General features: G+C 37.2%; 3 protein-coding genes across 3 annotated transcripts; 2 read left to right on the top strand and 1 right to left on the bottom strand.

Annotated features, from left to right (window-relative positions):
• Nucleotides 1-13,032: 13,032 nt before the first annotated feature.
• LOC131023157 (uncharacterized) lies at nt 13,033-15,074 on the bottom strand. Its single transcript, XM_057952701.1, has 2 exons — nt 13,895-15,074; nt 13,033-13,850 (listed from the first exon to the last, which is right to left on the bottom strand). The coding sequence occupies exons 1-2, from the start codon at nt 15,072-15,074 to the stop codon at nt 13,033-13,035; spliced, it is 1,998 nt and encodes a 665-aa protein (XP_057808684.1).
• Nucleotides 15,075-18,629: 3,555 nt separating this feature from the next.
• LOC131023156 (uncharacterized) lies at nt 18,630-20,171 on the top strand. Its single transcript, XM_057952700.1, has one exon. It carries the CDS (start codon nt 18,630-18,632, stop codon nt 20,169-20,171), a length of 1,542 nt encoding a protein of 513 aa, XP_057808683.1.
• Nucleotides 20,172-20,255: 84 nt separating this feature from the next.
• Nucleotides 20,256-21,480, top strand: LOC131023155 (uncharacterized). The gene is made up of 2 exons (XM_057952699.1): nt 20,256-20,942; nt 20,992-21,480. The coding sequence occupies exons 1-2, from the start codon at nt 20,256-20,258 to the stop codon at nt 21,478-21,480; spliced, it is 1,176 nt and encodes a 391-aa protein (XP_057808682.1).
• The last annotated feature ends 391 nt before the right edge of the window (nt 21,481-21,871 follow it).

Raw genomic sequence — 21,871 nt, 5'->3', positions numbered from 1 at the left:
AAAACCGAAGCGTCTCTCTCTCTCCGTCATTTCTCATCAGTCTCAGCCCTTCAACTTCTTCCCTCTCTCTCACAATTTTTCTCTCTCCTCCATTGGAGACTAAGCTCAAAGCTTCACCAGTCACAACTGGAACCAAATACTCCGCTAAATCGAGTATTAAACACTTTCCACGTTTGTTTCAAGAAGATTTGTTGAATTCTAACCGGAAGAAATCGAGAAAAGACGTCTTTTTCTTGAAACTCTTTGCGTAAGTATTCTGTTTTTGGAGTCTAGACTTGTTTGAGAGGAGTATGTGGTGATTTATGTGAGTTTTAAGATGTTTTAAGCATGAGAAACTTCCCCTCTTCTCTTTCCTTCATTTTCGAAAAAACTTGGGTTTGTGCCCTGTAAAAATCCTTATTTTCTTAAAACCAAGTCGAGATGTGTTATATGTGTTGTCCTGTGTGTTATGTGATGTTTTGAAGTGATTAGCATGTGTTTTACAAAATTTAGTCTTGAGTATGAGTTTTTGCAAAACTGAGTCTGGAGATGGAGTTTTTACAAAATGAGTTTGATATGTGATTTTGGGAAAAATCTGTTTAGTGAAGTCTTGTATGATGTTTTGGTGTGGAGTAAGGATGTATGAAGGAGTAAATGTCTTTGATGATTTTGAGTTTGTAGAGTTCTTGAGTGAGTTATGTTGATGCATGCTAAGTTTTGATGTTTTTGAGTGTTTGATGATTTTTGAGGATGACAAAGTTGACGAGTTTTTCGAGTTGCTCTTTAGGGCACTGTTCTGCCTTGAGCTTTGTTCTCGAACCGAGAAGTCATTTCTCGGGCATGCCAGAGAATTCGTTTTCCCGCTGGCATGCCAGAGAAATCGTTTTCCCAAGTTTGCCAGGGAAGATGTTTTCCCGGGGTATCACAGAGAATTCATTTCCTCGCTGCCCTGCCAGCGAGTTCTTTTCCTCAGAGTTCGATTCCTCTGAGCGTGATTCCTCTGAGCGCGATTCCTCTGGAGTTTGATTCCTCTGGAGTTGATTCCTCTGGAGTTGATTCCTCTGAAGTGTGATTCCTCTGATATTCGACTCCTCTGACGATTGAGTCCTCTGATATTCGACTCCTCTGACGATTGAGTCCTCTGATATTTGACTCCTCTGACGTTTGACTCCTCTGGCGACAGAGAGTTCTCCATTCCTCTGGCATTTCTCCATTGCTCTGCCAGAGAGTTCATGATTTCGCTGCCCGGGCAAGTTGATTCCTCTGCCCTGGCAAGCATTTCTCCGCTGTTTCACCGAGCTACCCCGCTCTACTCGACTGAGTTTTTCCACTCTGACCACCGAGCATTCCTCTGCTCTGGTCTCCGATTCAACTTATGTTTCTTATTTGTGATATGTTTTTAAGTGAGTTATGTGCTTAAGTGTGTATGCATGCTTATGTGCCTGATTGCCCTTAGTCTAGCCTTTAAGAGTTAGGTTGAGAATAAGATTAGAGTTTTGTTATATAGGATTAAGGTTAAAGCTTTTTGTGAGGAAGTTTCTAACATATTCCTCGCAACTACAGAGACCAGTCGGGGACGCAAGTAAAGATCTCTCTGAGATACCACCTGCAACACGCCAAGTTACTACAGGTGGGCAGTATGTTGAGAATATGATGAGTATGAAATTACCGAGTTTTCTAAAATGAATTATTGATGTTATGAGCTTTACCAAATGTTGAGTTAAAATGATGCTTATGAACTGTTTGACTTGCCAATATTTCTAATGATGAACTTGTGTGTTACCCTCTACTGATGAGACGAATTCGGATCCTGCCACAAGCGGGGTTGTGTACACAGAGGTGACTGTGAGCCGTCTTCGGGTCGGCCGGTCACGGTGCTTGAGAAGGAGGCCTACTTCTCAGTACCTTGATGATGATAATTTGTAGATGCGGTACATACTTGTTGATTATTTGTCTGCAGACACTTTTATATGATGTTTGATTATGAAAACTGCATACACAGCCTCTTTGACGTTAACTTAATTTTTCTGTGCATTGCTGATGTTATGGCAAGCTTCAAACATATAGCTCTAAGAGCACTTTTCTTGTCTTTCGGCGCCTGCCCACTAAGTATTATGTACTCACGCCCTGCATATATTTCTAAATGTGCAGGTTAAGCATGGTCGGAGGATGGTATGGTGTTGGTAGGGATCGTTGTTTCGAGTGATCACCTTTTGATGCTTTTCCGCCTCTATGGCAGCATGATGTTTTGAAGTCATTCTTGGCTTAGTTAAGAAATATACTCTCGGCTATATGTCTCCATACATATAGTTCGATCACCTTTTGTTGTGTAACTCTGTATATATATTAGAATCCTTGTACAGGTTTGAATTACGACCTTTTGTTTATGTTAACCCAAAATTCCGATGCTTGACCTTTATAGAAATGCCAATGTTTATAATCTAGAAGAATGTTAAAATTGTTACGAGTTATTTACGCTTCCGCACAAAGACGAGATTAGTTTTCCAGCCTTCGTTTCCTACTTTCATTTAGTCGTATCGATACCCGGTCTACGCTATCAATGGCTAGGCGGCGGGCTGCGACAAGATCAAATTTCGAATAATTGACAATATTATCATATTATAGTTGTTCTTCCAACTTTCTGTAATCAATCTACTTAAAACTGTTCTAGAATTCACAAAACCTAAGTAGGGCTTTTAGTTGTGAAATGAAGACTCATAGCTTCAATTCACAACGAAAAGCACTATCTATTGGTTGTGAAAATAAGAAAAACACTACTGTTCCAGTCTTGGTTGTGAATTCAAGTTTCTAGGGCTTTTGGTTGTGAATTCAAGCTTGTAGGCTTTTTGTTGTGAATTAAAACTTAGGGCTTTTGGTTGTGAATTTGAGTCTTGGTTGTGAATTAAAACCTAGGGCTTTTGGTTGTGAATTCGAGTTTCACTTTTGGTTGTGAATTAAAACATAGGGCTTTTGGTTGTGAATTCGAGTCTTGGTTGTGAATTAAAACCTAGAACTATTGATTGTGAATTATAATTTGTTGGTATATAGCCCAAGGCTTTTGGTTGTGAATCAAAACCTAGGGTCTGGTTGTGAATTATATTTATATGAATTAAATCTATTGTGAATTCATAAAAGAAAGAAGGCAAAACTATACCTTCTGTTGTTTGTGAAATACAGATTGAAAAACCTACACTTTAGTTATGCATTGGAGATTTAAATCTCCTATTCACAAGCAAAAGGCCTAAATATTGTTCTTGAAATGAAGATTAATAAATTGAATTCACAGATACTATATTTGTGAATACATTGAAATGGTATATAGGCTGGAACATTTCCTCGTGCCAAAGGATCAATTTGTGATCTAGGTCTGGAATGCCACGTACTTTAAAATGTATTCACAACTAACAATAGTTAATGTTGTGAATTCAAGCTTATAAAATATAGTTGAACAATATTTTACAACTATTTTGTTAACACATTCTACTTTGATAAGAAAATGTACTAATACTAGTTTACTTTGATTTTCACAGAACAATTGGATCTACAAAAGACCTACTATGAAAGATGTAAAATGCAAAATAAATTTCTATTGCAAAGAAGGAATAGTTGGCGTAATTCAATCGGTTTTGAAGCTTAGAGGATCAGCGGCAGAAAACAAGTTCAAAAAGTCATGCTTTGGGCGTTACTTGTTGCTGCCAGACGTTATAAGGAAATGTGGCAGCGCAATTATGTATGTAATTGCAAGGGAGCTCAAATTTGGAGATGACGATGATGAGTTGAGTTTTCTGATAAATGGAAAAAGGCTGCGTTTTACAAGGTCTGAGTTTGCATTAATAACTGGACTAAGATTTGGAGCATCAAGTTTCAACAATGACGGCAATGAAGTGATTCCACCAGACTCGTTATTCACAAGGAAATTCTATAACAAGCCAATGACGGTTGACAGTTTGAAAGAGATGTTTGTCGAAGGAAAAATATCAAACAATCCAATGGATGATGTGAAAGTTGCAAAGCTACTGTTTGTCTACTATGTGCTACTTGGACTGGAGCCAAAGAAGACGATGACTGATCCATGGTTGTGGGTGCTAGTCGAAAAGGAGAACGAGTGGGAAAGATTTCCATGGGGCAGCTACAGCTACCAGAACTTACTCCAGTACATGAGAAAAATAAAGACAACTGCAACACCCAGATCAGCAAAAGACAAAGACAAATTGGAAGGAATACATTTTTTTGGATTCTCAACAGCTTTCATGGTATGCTTCTGTTTATAATACTATTTTAAACTATAAAATTAATTCATTTACTTGAAATACTGATAACTTTGTTTCATTCACAGGCTTGGATATACTTGGTAATTCCACAACTGGGGATTACATGTGGCCATCCAAAGGAACAGAACATATACCCAAGAATTCTCAAGTTTAACTGCAACAGAACAAACTCTCTTATAACAGAGGTGACGGGAGAGGTAAATTAAAATAAAATACTGAAACAAGATTTATTCATTGCTTATTATGATTTAGCATGTATAGGAGTTATAAATTGTTCAAATTATAGCATGTAAGAAAAATGATCTATATTTAACAACAATCATTTCTGTTGGTTGTGAATTGAAGCTTTATAGCTTTAATTCACAACAGACAGTAGAGTTGGTTGTGAATTAAGTGATTTATAATTCACAACCAACATTTACAGGCAATTCACAACCAACAATAATTGTGAATTCATTGAAGTGGGAACATTTCCTCGTGCCAATGGATCACTTTCTGATCTAGGTCTGGAATGCCACATACCATAAAATGAATTCACAACCAAAACTCCTGTGTTTTATGTTGGTTGTGAATTCAAGATATAAAGGTTGTCAAGTCAAAATTGTAAAACAGTTGATTAATTTTACAGATTTGTGTGTTTTATATGTTCTGAAGTAATGAACTGTTGTTGTATAATTCACAATTGTTGTGAATTGAAGCTTATAAGCTTAAATACACAAACACAAGATGTAAAGATTGTCAAATTCACAGCTGATGTTTCTGTTGGTTGTGAATTCATATGAAAAACCTTAAATTCACAACAAATAAAGCTTGAATTGAGAAGAGACAGTGGAATTGGTTGTGAATTGAAGCTTTATAGGTTGAATTCACAATATACACTAGAATTGGTTGTGAACTAACTGACATATAATTCACAACTAGTACGCTCTCCCGTGCGATGCACGGGTTACGATTACACTAAAGCATTAATATAACTAAATTAATAGCCGTCATTTAATATAATAATTTTGGCTCGTAAAAGTCCAAATCGTGTATTATTAAATTGTTATATAAATAAATAAATAATTTGTACACATAAATAAATTAATATATACTAATATTTTAAATTCTAATTTTAAGATATATAACTAATATTTTATTTACAAATTCATATTAAAATTAATACAAATTTCCTCCTCCTTAATTGCATTAAAAATTATTGTAGTTTAAATAATTATATTTAAAAATCATGTAAACTTTTTTAAAAGGAAAAAAATGACATATGCTTATGTTTGTCACCAATAAACGAAAATACAATGAAAATAGAGTACAATATTCAACATTATAGATAAATGAGAGCGAACAAAAATTAATTTTAATATTTTAATCGATCATAACTTAATAATCTCAAATTTAACATCCATTTTCATTATTTTTATAATAGAAATTAATGATTTTTTCAAAAGAATTATAAAAAAGATATAAAATTTGAAGGGAAAGTTTATGAGTAGAGAGAAAAATTGGAGGTAAACAAACTCCTTTTTTATACTCCCTCCGTCCCAATGAAAGCGGTGCGTATTCCTTTTTAAGTCGTCCCAACGAAAATGGTGCATTTTCTTTTTTGGTAATAATTTTACACTACAAACAATGTGGCCCCACACACCTTTACACATTTTTACACTACGATCTTATTCTCTTTAAATCCCGTGGCGAAAAGAAGAGCACCGCTTTCGTTGGGACGGAGGGAGTATTATATATAGATTATTTCAATAATGGTGTTATTGATGAGTTGTAAGTTTATATGTGCCAAGTAATTTGAATAAATATGACAATATTTATCTTTATATGCATTTAAATTTTAATTTGTGTTGCTTTACAAACAAATATATTTTTTTTATCAATCGATTAGTGGAAAAACATGGGTTGAACATGATATAATTGTCATTCATTTTTAAGTAATATACATGATCTTTTTAAATTTAAATAGACGTGCTACTATAAAATTAAGCAGTTCAATTTTTTTTTATTTTTAAATAGTAGCAATACTGATTCTCCAATTAATAATTTTTCAATGAGCCATTTTGATGCTTAATATATAGTAAATGTAAATCTAATTTAATATTTAATTAAAAATAGTAATAGTAGATATGTTAATACAAATAAATATAAAAAACAATACAAACATAATTAAAGATTTAATAAATTTAAACCATATCTGAAATATAATTTTTAAGATGATATAATTTATTATTCAACTATAAATTTATATTAAATTAATTTAAATTCTACTTTAAAAACAATACTTTTAAATTGAAGAGCTTTGAAATGAGCTAATATGATTTAAAAAAAAATACTAACGTGACTTCAATATTAAAGAAAAAAGAGTGGAGAGTGGAGAGTGGAGAGAGGAAAGAGGAGAGAGGAGAGAGGATAAATTAATTTTATGATTTCAAACTATTATAACTTTTTTATGTCAATTTTTTTAAATATAATTTTTACATCAAATTAAAGATATTGTCATGATCTTTAATTTAACATCCATATTGAATATTTTTCACGAAACAAATTTGATAATTTCTAGAAAATAATCAAAAGGAAAAAGAGAAGTGAGATAAAATTTGGTAAAAATCATATAATGAAGATGGTGAGAGAACGTGTAAGAAGATGAGAGAGAGTTAGGAGAGAGAAAGTGTGATAAAATGAGTGATAGAAGGAGAGAGAAAATCTGGCGGTAAAAAGTTACCGTTAAAAACTGGTGTTTCATATATATATATAGATTTACAACAAGTCCTATATAAATGACTGTTATTTATATATAAAAATTACTAACTAAAAATTGTATATTGCAGTTGAAGGAAAGACTAGAACCTGATGAAGTAGAAAAGAAACTTGATTATTGGTTATCTGTTGAAAAAGAGGGAACTCCACTTTGCTTTGGTTATGGGAAAGACAATTATATCTATGTTCAAGCACCAGACGATGAAAGCCAACCAACACAAGTTTCAGCAAAATTCTACACACCGAAATCAACACCAACAGAGGAAGACTCACAGGACGATCAGCCACAAGAAGTTGAAACACAGGACAACCAGCAAGAAGAACAGGAGGAGACACAGATGGATGTCGAGGAGAAAGTACCAAAGAGACCTACAAGGGGAAGAGAAAATAGAAGGGCAATGAGGACACCTGTTGTCACTCCAGTTGCCACTGAATTTTCAATCAAGCCAGAGGACATCGATAAGATTTCAAGCAGTGTTCATCAAAGGATAAGAAACGATGCTGAATTCATAAAGGGAATAGCTTACAACACGTCAACATTTATTATGACAGAATCGATACTGAGCGAGGAGATAGCGGAATTTGTCTCCAAAAAAGTCTCTGAAATGATGAAAGAAGTTCAGAAAATGGCAAGAAAAGGAAAGCACACAAGCACACAAGAAGAGGAAGAAGAGACACAGCCAGATACATAAGAAGAAGAAGAAAAACAGGCTAGTACAATTTTTTTTTATAATTTTTGTATAAAATTCCAACTAATTCTTTAAAAAATACTAATATAAACAGTGTAATTATTGTAGGACAAAATGGATGTCGATGAAAACAAAATGCCAGAAAGCACAACAAGGACATCACCACAGAGGACACCTACTAAAGAAAGGAACTCTGATGTCATGGACGAAGATGATGAAGATGGATTCTGGAGCCAGGCAATTGAAGTTGCAGAAGCATAATCAAGGCCTCGTGAAGATTACACACTACCAGAATGGAAGCGTCCAAGAATTCAAAGGGAAGATGGAAAATTCCCGGACAAGCTAGACTTTGTCACGGTGAGAGCACGAGCAACATCTGCTGCATTGTGCAGTCCATTTAGACCCTATGACAAGAGAGGAGCCAACTTCGATAAGTTCCTGAAGTCCAAAGACAAGTAAGTACACTTCTTATACATTTTATATAAAATTTCTACTATATCAGGTTAAATTAGTATAGTGTAGCATTTCATTGATAAATTCCTAAGGTTCAATTATGAATTAGAAAAAGTTTTGGTTGTGAATTTTGGCTTTTATAAGTTTTTAAGATTAAATTCACAACTACAAAAATCGTTGATTGCGAATATCACAATTTACAATTTTCTGAGGTTGAATAAATTTTTAACGTTAAATAGTTCATTGTGAAACAAAATTTATTCATTGCTTATTCTAATTTAGCATATTTCTGTTGATTGTGATTTAATTTGAAAACATTTTAATTCACAGGGAACATTTCTGTTGGTTGTGAATTAAAGCTATAAAGCTTCAATTCACAAATGACAAAATATTTGGTTGTGAATTAAGTGATTTATAATTCACAAACAATATTTATAGGAAATTAACAACAAACAATAATTGTGAATTCATTGAATTGGTATATAGGCTGGAACATTTCCTCGTGCCAAAGGATCAGTTTATGATCTAGGTCTGGAATGCCACGTACCTTCAAATGAATTCACAACTAAAACTCTTACTGCTTCTAAAGCTCCAATTCACAACCAACAATATACAAACAGTGTTTTCTGTTGGTTGTGAATTTAATTTTATGAACATATATTCACAACCAATAAAATGTAGGCGAAATGTTGGGTTGCCCATGGCTGTTACATCTTCATTCTTCAAGCATATTGCGGATCCGAAAAAGCAAATGGAGAACATACACCTTGATGCATACTTGGCAGTACTCTACACATCACCGGAAATGGCTGGACTGAGAAGTTTCAAAAGAAGAGTGACAGTAACTTCTACAACCTTCATGGTAAGTAAATAATAATATAAGTTGAATTTATTTATATTTTATTCTATTTTTTCATATTAAATTCAAAACTGGAATAAGTGTTATAGTTATGAAAACTTAAATTCAGAAATTCACAAAATATGATTTTAGTTGTAAATTCAAGTATATATAAAACTTAAATTCACTAAACCCTAAACCTAAACCCTAGTTGTGAATTCTTACGATTGTGAACTGAACTGAAACCCTAAACCCTAAACCATAAACCTAAACCCTAAACCCTAAACCCTAAACCTAAACCCTAGTTGTGAATTATTACGATTGTGAATTCACAGCTGAACTGAAACAGTTAATTCACAACTGAACTGAACTGAAAGACTAAACCCTAGTTGTGAATTATTACGATTGTGAATTCACAACTGAACTAAAACAGTAAATTCACAACTGAACTGAACTGAAACACTAAACCCTAGTTGTGAATTATTGCGATTGAGAATTCACAACTGAACTAAAACAGTCAATAATTCACAACTGAACTGAACTGAAACCCTGAACCCTAAACCATAAACCTAAACCCTAAACCATAAACCTAAACCCTAGTTGTGAATTATTACGATTATGAATTCACAACTGAACTGAACTGAAAGCTAAACCCTAGTTGTGAATTATTACGATTGTGAATTCACAACTGAACTGAAACAGTAAATTCACAACTGAACTAAACTGAAAGACTAAACCCTAGTTGTGAATTATTACGATTGTGAATTCACAACTGAACTGAAACAGTAAATTCACAACTGAACTGAACTGAAACACTAAATCCTAAACCTAAACCGTAGTTGTGAATTATTACGATTGAGAATTCACAACTGAACTAAAACAATAAATTCACAACTGAACTGAAACCCTAAACCCTAAACACTAAACCCTAAAGTTTGTGTGTATGAATTTACAACTGAAGTGTATTTCAACATTAAATTGCATTTTATATAAACTATGATTTAACAAAAAAACTAAACCCTAAAACCTAAAACCTAAACCCTGAACACTAAACCCTAAACACTACATCCTAAAGTTTGTGTGTATAAATTCACAACTGAAGTGTATTTCAACATTAAATTGCATTTCATATAAACTATGATTTAACAAAAAAATGTATTGAATTCGCAGGCAACTATCTTCCGAATGTGGATGAAGTGCAACCGTGAGGAAGACACGCCCGAGTCAAGCACGCAGAACGAACTTCAAATTGCAAACGAGGACTTGTTCGAGATGTCTCAATTCATCATTGGGGAAGAACCATCATGGGGCCATGTTAAGCCATGACATGATTATGACAAGGTAAAAACAAGTTTACTATAGATTGTAACTTCTGAATTACAGTTTATTGGAAATAACTAAAAACTGAAAATATGATTAGTTCTAAAATCAAAGTCAAAAGATTGAATTCACATAGAAAAATAGCATGACAGTTTATTCGAAATAATCATTTCTTCAATAATATTTTGATTTCAGGTTATTGCAATAGCAAATATCCTCAACCATTGGATAACACTTTGCATTAACCTCAAGGAAGCATGCATCACTGTGTATGACTCACAGCAACATGTATGGAACAAACAAGCTTATGATATCAGCAAGCAAAACATGGTCCCGTTGGCAAGGTTTCTCCCACATGTCCTCGAGTATACAGGTTTCTTTGACGCCAGAATAGACGTAACAAAATCTCTGAATCAGTGGAAGATTGATCATCCAGAAGAGGTCAATATCTACAAGCAAACTGATGACGTCAACTGCGGACCGTTTGCACTGAAGTTCGCTGAAGCAATATTGACTGGAAAGTGGGAACATGGATTTGACACAAAGAGCTTGAAGAAGTACAGGCATGACATGGCAATGAATGTCTACGGTTTCAGCACCAACTTTGATTGATTTTTTAATTTGCAGGTTTTAAATGGAGTTTTAAGGGTGGTGAATGAGGTTGGGAATTTGGAGATTTAACTGGAGTTTCAAGGGTGGTGAATACTCTTTTTTTTAAGGAAGGGTGGTGAATACTCTTAACTGTTGTCAATTGTTTTTATTTGGTTTGCTTGACTGATATGAATTACTGGTAGGTAAGTAACTACTTAAATGGTTAGAAATTTGAATGCTTGGGTATGCTTTTGAAACTACTTATACACTATCCAGGTGTTGCTAAAAATATATGATGCTTTTGATAAATTTTGTTGTATACGTTCTGCACTTTATTAGGTCTTCAATTCACAACCAGCAACTACAGTTGGTTGTGAATTAAAAGCTTAGGCTTCAATTGACAACCAGCAAGTACAAATGGTTGTGAATTATGAGTTTAGTTATTCAGTTCACAACCAGCAACTACAGTTGGTTGTGAATTACAAAATTAGGTCTTCAATTCACAACCAATAGTAGCCGTTGGTCGTAAATTCTACTTACATGGCTTAATTCACAACCAGCAAAACCAAAGGCTAGTGTTGGTTGTGAACACAAGCTTCAAAGCAAAAATTCAAAACTAAATTTCTTATTAGTTGTGAATTAAAGCTTTACAAGTGGAATTAAAAACCAACGGTTACTGCTGGTTGTGAATTGAAGACCTAAAGTTAGAATTCACAAACAAGGCCAGATGTTGTTTGTGAATTCACACTTATAGCAAGAATTAACAACCAAAACTAGCCACTGGTTGTAAGTTCTCAATTCACAATTATTAGTATTATTGGGTATAAATAACACATTTGAGCCATGAATTCACAATCAATAACTTTTGGGTTATGAATTCAAACTTAAAACGTCAAATTCACAACCAATAACTAATAATGGTTATAAATTAAAGTTTTATTGTTACTCAGTAAACTATAATAGTCATGAATTAGCAAGCAGCCAATTACTGATTAGGAATTCACACTTAAAAATTAAAATTCACAACTAGCATTCTCTTTAAAAATTTAATTCACAAGAACTAATTATAAACTAGTGAATTAACAACCTCTAATTATAATAGTTGTGAATTCAAAATCAACTATCAGTGTTGGTTATGAGATAAATACTAAGTCACAAATTCACAAATAACCACAACTAATGAGTTGTGAATTAAAGTTCAAAACCTTAGATTCACAGCCAAAGTTGTTCACAATTGAATACATCACCTGTTCACAATTCAGACTTTAAAAATGAGATTCACGACCTACATTGTTAGAAATTGAAATACAATAACAGTGAACATTAAAAATTCACGACATAAACTATTGGGAATTAAAATTCACGACATAGAAAATAGAACATAGTGACAATAACAAATGTCTTCAATGATAATAAGTCTTACAAAATTCAACCAACAATTTCTTTAAAAATAATAAACTCCAACAAAGACTACGAACCACTAGGATCAAATGACGGACACTTTCTCTTAGTATGTCCGGTCTCATGGAAAATACTGTAATGCTTAGCTCGACGAACACGAGAAACTTCTTGTTCTTCACTTTGAATTGGAATTGGAATTTCTTCCTTGCAACTTGACCTATAATGACCTCCTTGGTGGCATCGTGAACAAAAACTAATACGTGACTTTGTAGACGACTCTGCTGAAGAAGGAATTCTTGTAGTCTTTGGACGCCCTGCCTGTGAAGGATTGTTCGGTGTACCAACAACCCTTGTCCTCACATCAATAGGAACATCCCACTCATCTTGATGTGGAATAGGATTCACATCAAGAGAATACATGTCATGTAATGTGTCTGTGTAATAGTAACTAGACACATATGGAATACAAGACTGCTTCGATTTGTTGCAACATTAAAAGTAATCAATTAAAAAAAAACATAACAGTTGTTAATTCACAGACCATTATTACTACTGGTTGTGAATTTAAATTATTAAGTCTTAAATTCACAACAAAAACTGTTCATACAAAATCAAGTGAATTCACATCCAATATTTAGTAAACTGCTGTGAATTGAAACAATACTCATATATCAATTCAACAAACCAAAATATAGTAGAAAAATAACAAAAACTAGAACAAAATTAGAAAAACTTACAAAATAGCAGTAGCAGCATGAGGGCAAGGAATCAAGTCAAGATCAAACTGATGACAAGAACAACTCCTAGCACAAAGGTTAACAACATAACTCTGATCACTAGAAGAAACTGTGAATTTGAATTCATTAATGGGATTCACCTCCATTGTGCGACCTTCCTCAACTGAGATATCCAATTTCAATGCCGCCCACTCTGTAAGTGTATGAGATCTAGACAAAGCCTTGCTGCGCCTCTCTTGAAACCAATGAGCTATCAGTGTTCTTACAAACTCTAACAACATACATACAGGCAATCTCCTACCCCATCGAAGCCTACCATTGAATACCTCAGCACAGTTAGATGTCATGAAATTATATCTACGAACTGCAGAATGACTACGCGCCCATCTAGAAGGCTGAAGATACATTAACTTCGTATATGCACCTTTATCACGAACCAAGGCCAACTGACCAAAATGCAAATCATATTGTTCCCTCTTGTAGCTATTCGCAGCCCTCTGAAACATAGCTATAATATTTGCGCCATATCTTGCAAGATTCTTTTGCAAATGATAAGTGCAAAGGCAATGATGAACTCCAGGAAACACAGCTTCAATAGCATTCTTTATGCTCAAATGCTGATCAGAAACAAACAACAAGTTATTTGGAACACCAAAGGCACGTCTCAAACGTGTAAAAAACCAACACCATGACCTATCATTCTCCTTATCACCAAGCCCCACAGCTAGTGGAAAAACTTGTTCATTGCCATCTTTAGTCACAGCAACAAACATCACACCCTTATACTTACCTTTCAAATGTCTAGCATCAACAACTATAACATGACGACAGATGATAAGAAACCATGAATACATGCACCAAGAGCCAAAAAATAGTACGTAAATACACCATCTCCATCAGTCTCCAAATCAATAATCGAGTCCTTATTGCAGTGCTGCACCATATGTAAATAAGAAGGGATCTTCTGAAAAGACTTATCTGGATTGCCATAAATAAGGTTGATAGCGTGATTCCTCCCGGCATACGCAACTGAATAGTTGACATGAAACCCAAACTCTCGCTGCAACTGAGCTGCCATCTCCTTAGGTTTCAGAACTGCACCATCGTCCATCAATCTTGGTGCAAAAAAAACACCAATAATCTTTGACGACAAAGTACGGGGACCATGTTGCCTAAAATCCATCTGACATGTATGAGGTGCACTCCATTTAAACACCCTCCAAATAGTCCCCGAAGCACTGCCACGCATCAAAAAATGGCACTGATCTGGATACTTGCAAGTAGCACTAAACCTAGAAGGGGAAGACCGCTTAACAACATATTCGACTCTATTCTTCAAATGATATAAACCCAAAGCAGTCACCATACTATCCTTGTCCATAAAAGTCGACCCAACACACAAACCATCCCGTGAATATAAATCCAAATCAACAGCAACATCAACAGGCAAAGAAGCTTGATAGATTGCACTTGGAATAATCCACTGACGTCGAGCACTAGTATGAACACCAAAATTCTGATCCTCCACGACATCATTAACAGAAGAATGTGGCAAAGCAGGAACTATATGTTGACTTCTGATTCTAGAAGGAACATCATCCTCTAACTCATCATCCTCATCATCAAGACTATCACCGTCAGAAAGAAATTCAACATCATCAACATTAAATTCACCATCATTCATATTCTCATTCAAATTATCATCAACAAAATCACGCCCAATAGAAGGTCGAGCCAACGAAATAGGTGCAACAGTCACAAAAACTTTTGGAACTTCAGAAATATCAATAACATACTTCAAATCTAAATCATTCATAAGATTCATCAAAATCTTATCTCCATCAGGTGCTATAACAACAGAACTAAGCATATACGATGACGAGTTCAAATCAGCTCCAACTAAAAAGTGAATATAACTAATCAAACTGGAATACTGTGATCCACAAGGATGAATCAAATGCAATTGTCTTTGTCCTCCAATATACTCTTCATTCACCAATTCACCACCATAATGTATAATAATCCCAACTTGACTCATCTGTAAAACAAAAACAGTAAAATATAATTAATAATACATTAATGAAATAAAATATAAAAGACAAAAATTAAAAATTCACAACTGAAACAGTAAATTCAGAGCCAAAACAAATAATTCACAACTACTTATATAATTCACAACCAGCTCTAGTCCTAAATTCACAACCAAAATTATTACGGTTGTGAATTCAAACTGTGAATATATAATTCACACAAGAACCAATAATTGTGAATTCATTTACTTTCAACAAAAAATTAAAACAGTCGTGAATTGAAACAACTAGTCGTGAATTCGTAACCCTAGACGTGAATTGAAGAACATTCATAAACAATACATTCGAAAACCTCAAACCAAAATGTAGAAATTGATAAATGATAGCAATAACATGACAGTATGATAAATATAACAACAAATCTATAACAGTAAACGAAGATATCGAGGCAACACGATAAAAAAGAAAAAAAATAAAAAAAATTCAAAAATATGCAACGACGGCGACGATGGTAACAAACACAACTATCAACGCCGAAGAATAACGAAAAAACTAAGAAACAACAAAACAAAACCGGAGAATTGACGAAGTTTAAAAATTGAACCTTGAAAAATCAGCGAAAAATGACGCGCCGCAGCTCAAGGCGAAAAAACGAAGCGGCAAAGCTCACAGCAAAAAACGACGCAACAGTCGCCAAGAAATAGTTGAACGGCGGCGAAGCTCACGGCGAACGAAGCGCCGCACACCACCAGAGCAGAGGAGAAGATTCCAATTTGAAGTTTTCAAGATTCATTTTTGAAGATTTGAAGATGTGGTTGAAGGTTTCAAGAACCACTTGCGAAATTCCCAGCTAAAGTTTTAGGCGTGAATTTAGGATTTTAGGCTGAGGGGCATTTCCGTCCTTTCAACCATAAAGTGGACAATTTTTATTATTTTTATCTTAGTGGACATTTTTTATCTTTACAATATGAAAATGGACAGTTTTATATATTTACTCAAGAGCATTTGTATTATATATTTATCGTCCTATGTTATAAGTTGTAGGACGCTAAAATCTATGCTAATATAGATGAATCTCTTTAAGAAATTTGAATGGTTTGCATCACTGTGGGCCTCATAGCCATTGTATGCATCTAAACCGAATCCACCCAAGTAATGTGTATATTTGACGTAATTATTTACACGTATGTGTTGCATATGATTTTTGTGGAGCGAAAACACTGTAGGTGCTTACGCTATTCTGCCCCCACTACCTGTGTAGGAGTATTACCTAAATTTTCCCTATTTTTTCAATTTTTCTACATTCTCTTAGAAAATTTTCTTGAATAGGAAGATTTTTTTTTTCTTTTATGTCCTTAATGGCTATTCGACCGTTTTTAATTATTTTTTATTTTTATTTTTTTAAATTCCAACGATTATCTCTTTAATCTTTTCTTTTCAAATAAACTTTCATCTATTTAAACCCTCTTCTCCATCAAAATTATACACCCACAACTCAATTCTCTTCATCCTCTGTCTCTCAAACTCTTTCAATTTCAATTACCAAAATGGATCAGAATAATCCCAACTACTACTTCCCAAATTGGACCCCTGATCTTACTGGCGACCACCATCCCAATTTATCTAGATTCAACTTAGGGGAGGAACCCCCAACGGCCGATGAGGTGGCAGAGGAGGGCAGCACGCCGGCGGCCTAGAGTGAGGCGGCGGCACCGAAGTGTGGCGGGCGGTGGAAGACGATGACCTTCAAGAAAAATGTGCCGTCGACGGAGGGCAAGCTTCGTCATACTTACACCCTTGAGGAGACGAACCTCATCACTCGAATTTGGGTGGAGACAAAGGATGCCATCCGTGGTGTCAATCGAAAGGGCGAGGCCTATTGACAACGCGTCCTCGACCGAGTGAACACCATCATTGGTGCCAACCTCAACCACCGCCAAATAAAATCTCACAAGGCTCGTGTGAGTTCAGAGGTCAAGCTTTCAGAGGCGATTTGGGTCGAGACCAACTGATGAGCCCAAGTTTATGCTCTGTTTTTGTGTTTGTTTTAGGTCTAGATCGAGTCTTTTTCCTTGTGTTTGTGTTGTTTGGTCGCCTGGGAAGGCGTAGTTCAGTGGCAGGACCAGCTTGTGGGCAGAAGGTGCTCCAGGGGTCGAAAGTGTTGTCACCTCTCGTGAAAGAGGTATGCGCCGAAAGCAAAGGGGATTTGAAGGCAAAACCATCCCCTATGCCCATAAGTACCGCACGAGAGCTGGCAGGCAAGAGAAGGAGGGCAAGGGAAGAAGACGGAGGCACGACAGGCGGGCGAAAGAGGATTGCAAGTGGGAGTCCGAAAAGGGCGGAAGGCGGCAGCTATCCAAAAGAGACCGATAAGGCCAAACCACCGCCTTATCCAAAAGGAAACATATCTTCATGAAGATTAGGTCTGAAAGAGGATAAGCATCTCCATGCTTGCATAGATCCGGCCGCACCTCATGGGCTGGGCCTTTGTTGCCCTAATCAGTGTTTGAGAAGTTGAAGCTAGCCCGGGCTATGGGCATAATCTAGTACTTTCCGTTTTATGTTTTGCACGACACTTTTGGCCGTAGGTACTTCTATTTCCCTTTAAGTAATTTCAATTCCAGTTATGTTTTCCTTTACATCTTTTGCTTGTGTTATTTACTTTATGCTTGGCTAAGTTTTACATTCTGATTTGGGCAAGATGATCTAAGCATGAACAAATGAACTCGAGAGGTCTAATTTGGGCATAATAACTGCATGAGCATATTCCCGATACACTAGGTTTGATTCCAAAAGGGTTGTAACAACTTGGTTAATTAATTGATCACTAGTTAACTAGGAAGTTCTGGCCACAAGTAATAATTTGGGCATAAGGCGAGTTGCCATCGACCTCTAAAATAGTACAACGAGTGTTGGAGCTGTGACTGCTGTGAAATATCGGCGTAAGAGTCAAGTGGGTCTATCTAGATCTTAAAGCATTCTGGGCAAAGCACAACTAGCGATAGGCCATCGTAGAGAGCGTGGATGTTGCCCGGAGTAGTTGATTTCCATTAGCTGACCCTTCTAAGGGATCATGAACTGAAAGGATAGATTGGGCAAGGGGTTTTTGTGTGATTGACAAGTGACAATAGGGGCACAACAATTCTTATGCCTATAACCACTGGTATGCGAGTATAGTGATTTATCTTTGCACCAATGATCGAGTGTCTAGTTCATGTTTAGTGATTCAAACCCAAGTCAGGATTGTTTTGTTATTTGATTTATCTACGTTGTTATTTCAGTTTTAGTTGGAAACCCCGTTCTGCCCATAAGCACGTTGTGGTCAGAACACTGCAGAATACAAAACCCTTTTAGTGACACCCTTGCAGGAGAAGTTACTGCTCAGTTCCCTGTGGATTCGACTCTGGACTTACCACTAGCTAGTCTAGTGGTGGGCACAGGATATTTTATTTGCGCGAAGCTAAAACGACGGCTTCGTCAAATTGGCGCCGTTGCCGGGGAACTGAGAGCGCTAGTAAATTCTTTTATGATTTTAAGTTTGAGTTTTCCCTTAACGTTTGTGTATGCGTCGTACCAGGAGTGCAGGAAACGAAGATCTTTTGTTCAACGCTGAGATCGAGCGACTTGTCCGACTGAACAACGCTAACAGACGTAGGGCAGAACAGGAAGCACAGGCAAGAGAAAGACAGTTAGAAGCGGAGAGAGAGATGGCAGAAAATCCGGAACCACCGAATGACAACACCAACAAAACTCTTCGAGACATGATGTTCCCGAACAACTTGAACCTCCGGCCATCAGCCATAGTACTACCGGAGATCACTGGAAATTGGGAGCTGAAGCATACTCTTATCCAGATTTTGCCCAAGTACAGTGATATGCCCGGAGAGGACCCTCAAAGGCATCTCCAAGACTTTGAGATGGCATGTGGAACGGTGCGCACCGCTAGTCAAGCCCTTGGCGAGTACATCCGACTCCTCACTTTTCCGTTCTCTCTATTAGAAGAAGTGAGGGAGTGGTTGTATGATTTGCCCGAAGGAAGCGTTCGGACCTGGCAGGAGTTGCAAAGCAAATTTTTGGAAAAATACTTCCCAGCTGCCCGGATCCAAAATTTGAGGACTCGAATAAGCAACATAAAGATGGGATCGGGAGAAGTTCTCTATGAGTACTGGGGAAGGTTCAAGCAGATGTTGGCCAAATGCCCACAACACCAAATACCGGATCATGATCTTATTCGGTATTTCGTGGGAGGACTCCGAAGGCAAGATAGGCAATGGTTACACGCTGCATGTGGAGGATCGATCCTAAACAAGTCTGCAGCGGAGGCTTTTAAGCTCATAGCCGATATGGCTGAGGAATCGAGAGATGAGGAAGGGACTATAGTCAGAACTACTCCGGTGCCGGCCCCTTCTGCCCAAGACGACAAGTTGGACAAACTGCGCAACATGTTTAAGAAATTTATGACAAACCAAGGAACACCCAATCAAGGGAACCCCAACATCCGGAAGCCTGTGAAGGCATGCCAACTTTGCATGGCAAACTCACATGCAACCGACGAATGTCCACAACTTTTCGAAGAGGAAGAACTCAATGCTGTTGGGCAACAGCCAGGAGGAAACAACGGTGGGCAACACCAGAAACCCTTTGAGCCTTATAGGCAACAGTTTAACAATCAAGGGTGGAGACAACATGAGAACCTCAGGTATGGCAACAACAACTTTTTGGGGCCAAACCAAGGTCAGACGAGTAATCCACCACCATACTCGCAACAACCTCAACAGGCAAGAGGATCCTCCCTATCAGAACTTGTGCATCAAATGGCCCAACAACAAGTGAAATTCCAGCAAGAGACCGAGAAGTTCATAATGGAGACAAGAGGAGGAATGCATAATGTGAACTGTCAACTATCACATCTTGCCCAAGCAGTCGCCAGACTTGAAAGCAAACAAGGGGAACTTCCTTCCCAAGTAGAGGTGAAGAAAGTGAATGCTATGACACTAAGAGGGGGAAATGAGTTACCCGAGGTGGTCAAAAAGAAAAGCCAAGAAGAGACAGTAATCAACGAGGAAGTTGGAATGGGATCGGCAGATGAGGAGGAACTTGCCTAAGAGAAAGAGGCCAAGAGAAAGGTAACAACAAAGAGCAAAGAGAAATCAGGGCAGACTGAGCCCATAATGCCCTTTCCAGGCAGAATGGCCAAGGAACAAGAGAAGGAAGAACTAACCGAACTGGTGAAAATTTTCAAAAAGGTAGAGGTCAATATGCCCCTGTTGGTCGCGCTACGCTCTATGCCCAGATGCGCGAAATTGCTCAAGGAACTCTGCACTCGGAAGGTCAAATACACTGATGATGCCAAATTTCAAGTGGGCGAATCCGTATCCGCGGTCTTACAACGGGATATGCCCATAAAGTGTGGGGACCCTGGCATGTTCTACATCCAATGTGTAATAGGAACAATGAAGGTGGAGAAGGCAATGCTCGACTTAGGAGCATCCATCAACGTTATGCCCCTATCCATGTACCAGGACCTGGAGATAGGACCACTAAAGCCTACCCGAGTGGTAATCCAATTGGCAGATCGATCAAATGTCTACCCAGATGGGATACTAGAAGACGTTTTGGTCAAAGTGGAGGAACTGATCTTTCCAGCGGACTTCTATATTCTCGACATGGGAAAGTCAAAAGCACGGGATCCGGTTATGCTTTTGGGCAGACCATTTCTAAAGACTGCCAGGACTCGCATTGATTGTGATACGGGCAAGCTAACATGTCAATTCGAAGGGGAAACAGTGACCTTCGACATATACAATGCCATGAAACATCCAACCGATACAGAGATGGTGAAAAGTGTCGACATAATCAAGAAGGTTGTTGAGGAGGTTTTTGCCCAAAACAGCATTCAAAGAGCCATACGATATAATAATCCAGAATGGCATAACCGAGGAGGACTTGCAAGAGGAGCATTTGCAGGAGGCGATGAAAGTACTAAATGCATGGAGCGAAGGGGTCAACCACACTGAGGCGTTGAAAATTCCCACCCTGAAGGAGGAAGACCGACTTATTCCCTCGATCCAAAGGGCACCCAAGCTCGAGCTGAAGTCTTTGCCCAAACATCTCAAGTATATCTTTCTGGGCGAGAATGACACTTTGCCCGTAATCATCAATTCAGAGTTGACACTCGAAGACGAGAACAAAGTCAAGATGACTTTGGGAAAGTACAATGAAGCAATTGGATGGACCCTGGCCGATATTAAGGGCATAAGCCCTACCGTATGCATGCACCGCATATTACTAGAGGAAGATGCAGTTCCAGTCCGGGACCCCCCAGAGAAAGCTAAATCCAGCCATGAAAGAAGTTGTGATGAAGGAGATACTCAAACTATTGGATTTGGGCATAATATACCCAGTATCCGATAGCAGGTGGGTAAGCCCAGTACACGTTGTGCCCAAAAAGTCGGGCATACAAGTGGTGGAAAATGAATTCCGGGAACTGATTGCCACAAGGTTGCAAACCGGCTGGAGGGTGTGTATTGATTACCACAAACTCAACCAGAAGACGAGGAAGGATCACTTCCCTTTGCCTTTCATCGATGAGATGCTGGAAAGGCTTGCAGGGAATCAATATTTTTGCTTTCTAGATGGATACTCGGGCTATATGCAGATTTGGATCGCGGAAGAGGATCAGGGCAAGACGACGTTCACTTGTCCTTTCGGGACGTTTGCCTATCGGAGGATGCCATTTGGGCTATGCAACGCCCCGGGCACATTCCAAAGATGCATGATGAGTATATTCTCGGATCTCCTTGAG

The sequence above is a fragment of the Salvia miltiorrhiza genome, chromosome 4 (genome assembly GCF_028751815.1).
Source record: "Salvia miltiorrhiza cultivar Shanhuang (shh) chromosome 4, IMPLAD_Smil_shh, whole genome shotgun sequence".
Classification (NCBI taxonomy): Eukaryota; Viridiplantae; Streptophyta; class Magnoliopsida; order Lamiales; family Lamiaceae; genus Salvia; species Salvia miltiorrhiza.
Note: the sequence above shows the minus strand (reverse complement) of the source record. Positions and strands in the feature narration are given on the sequence as shown.

Excerpts from the sequence above, each read along its gene's own strand:
- LOC131023156 (XM_057952700.1), top strand. The coding sequence starts at position 18,630 with ATGCGTCGTACCAGGAGTGCAGGAAACGAAGATCTTTTGTTCAACGCT.
- LOC131023157 (XM_057952701.1), bottom strand. The coding sequence starts at position 15,074 with ATGAGTCAAGTTGGGATTATTATACATTATGGTGGTGAATTGGTGAAT. Across the intron at positions 13,851-13,894 it reads GTACTATTTTTTGGCTCTTG|TTGTTGATGCTAGACATTTG; the intron begins GTGCATGTATTC and ends GTCATGTTATAG.
- LOC131023155 (XM_057952699.1), top strand. The coding sequence starts at position 20,256 with ATGGCCAAGGAACAAGAGAAGGAAGAACTAACCGAACTGGTGAAAATT. Across the intron at positions 20,943-20,991 it reads TCAAGAAGGTTGTTGAGGAG|AATGGCATAACCGAGGAGGA; the intron begins GTTTTTGCCCAA and ends ATAATAATCCAG.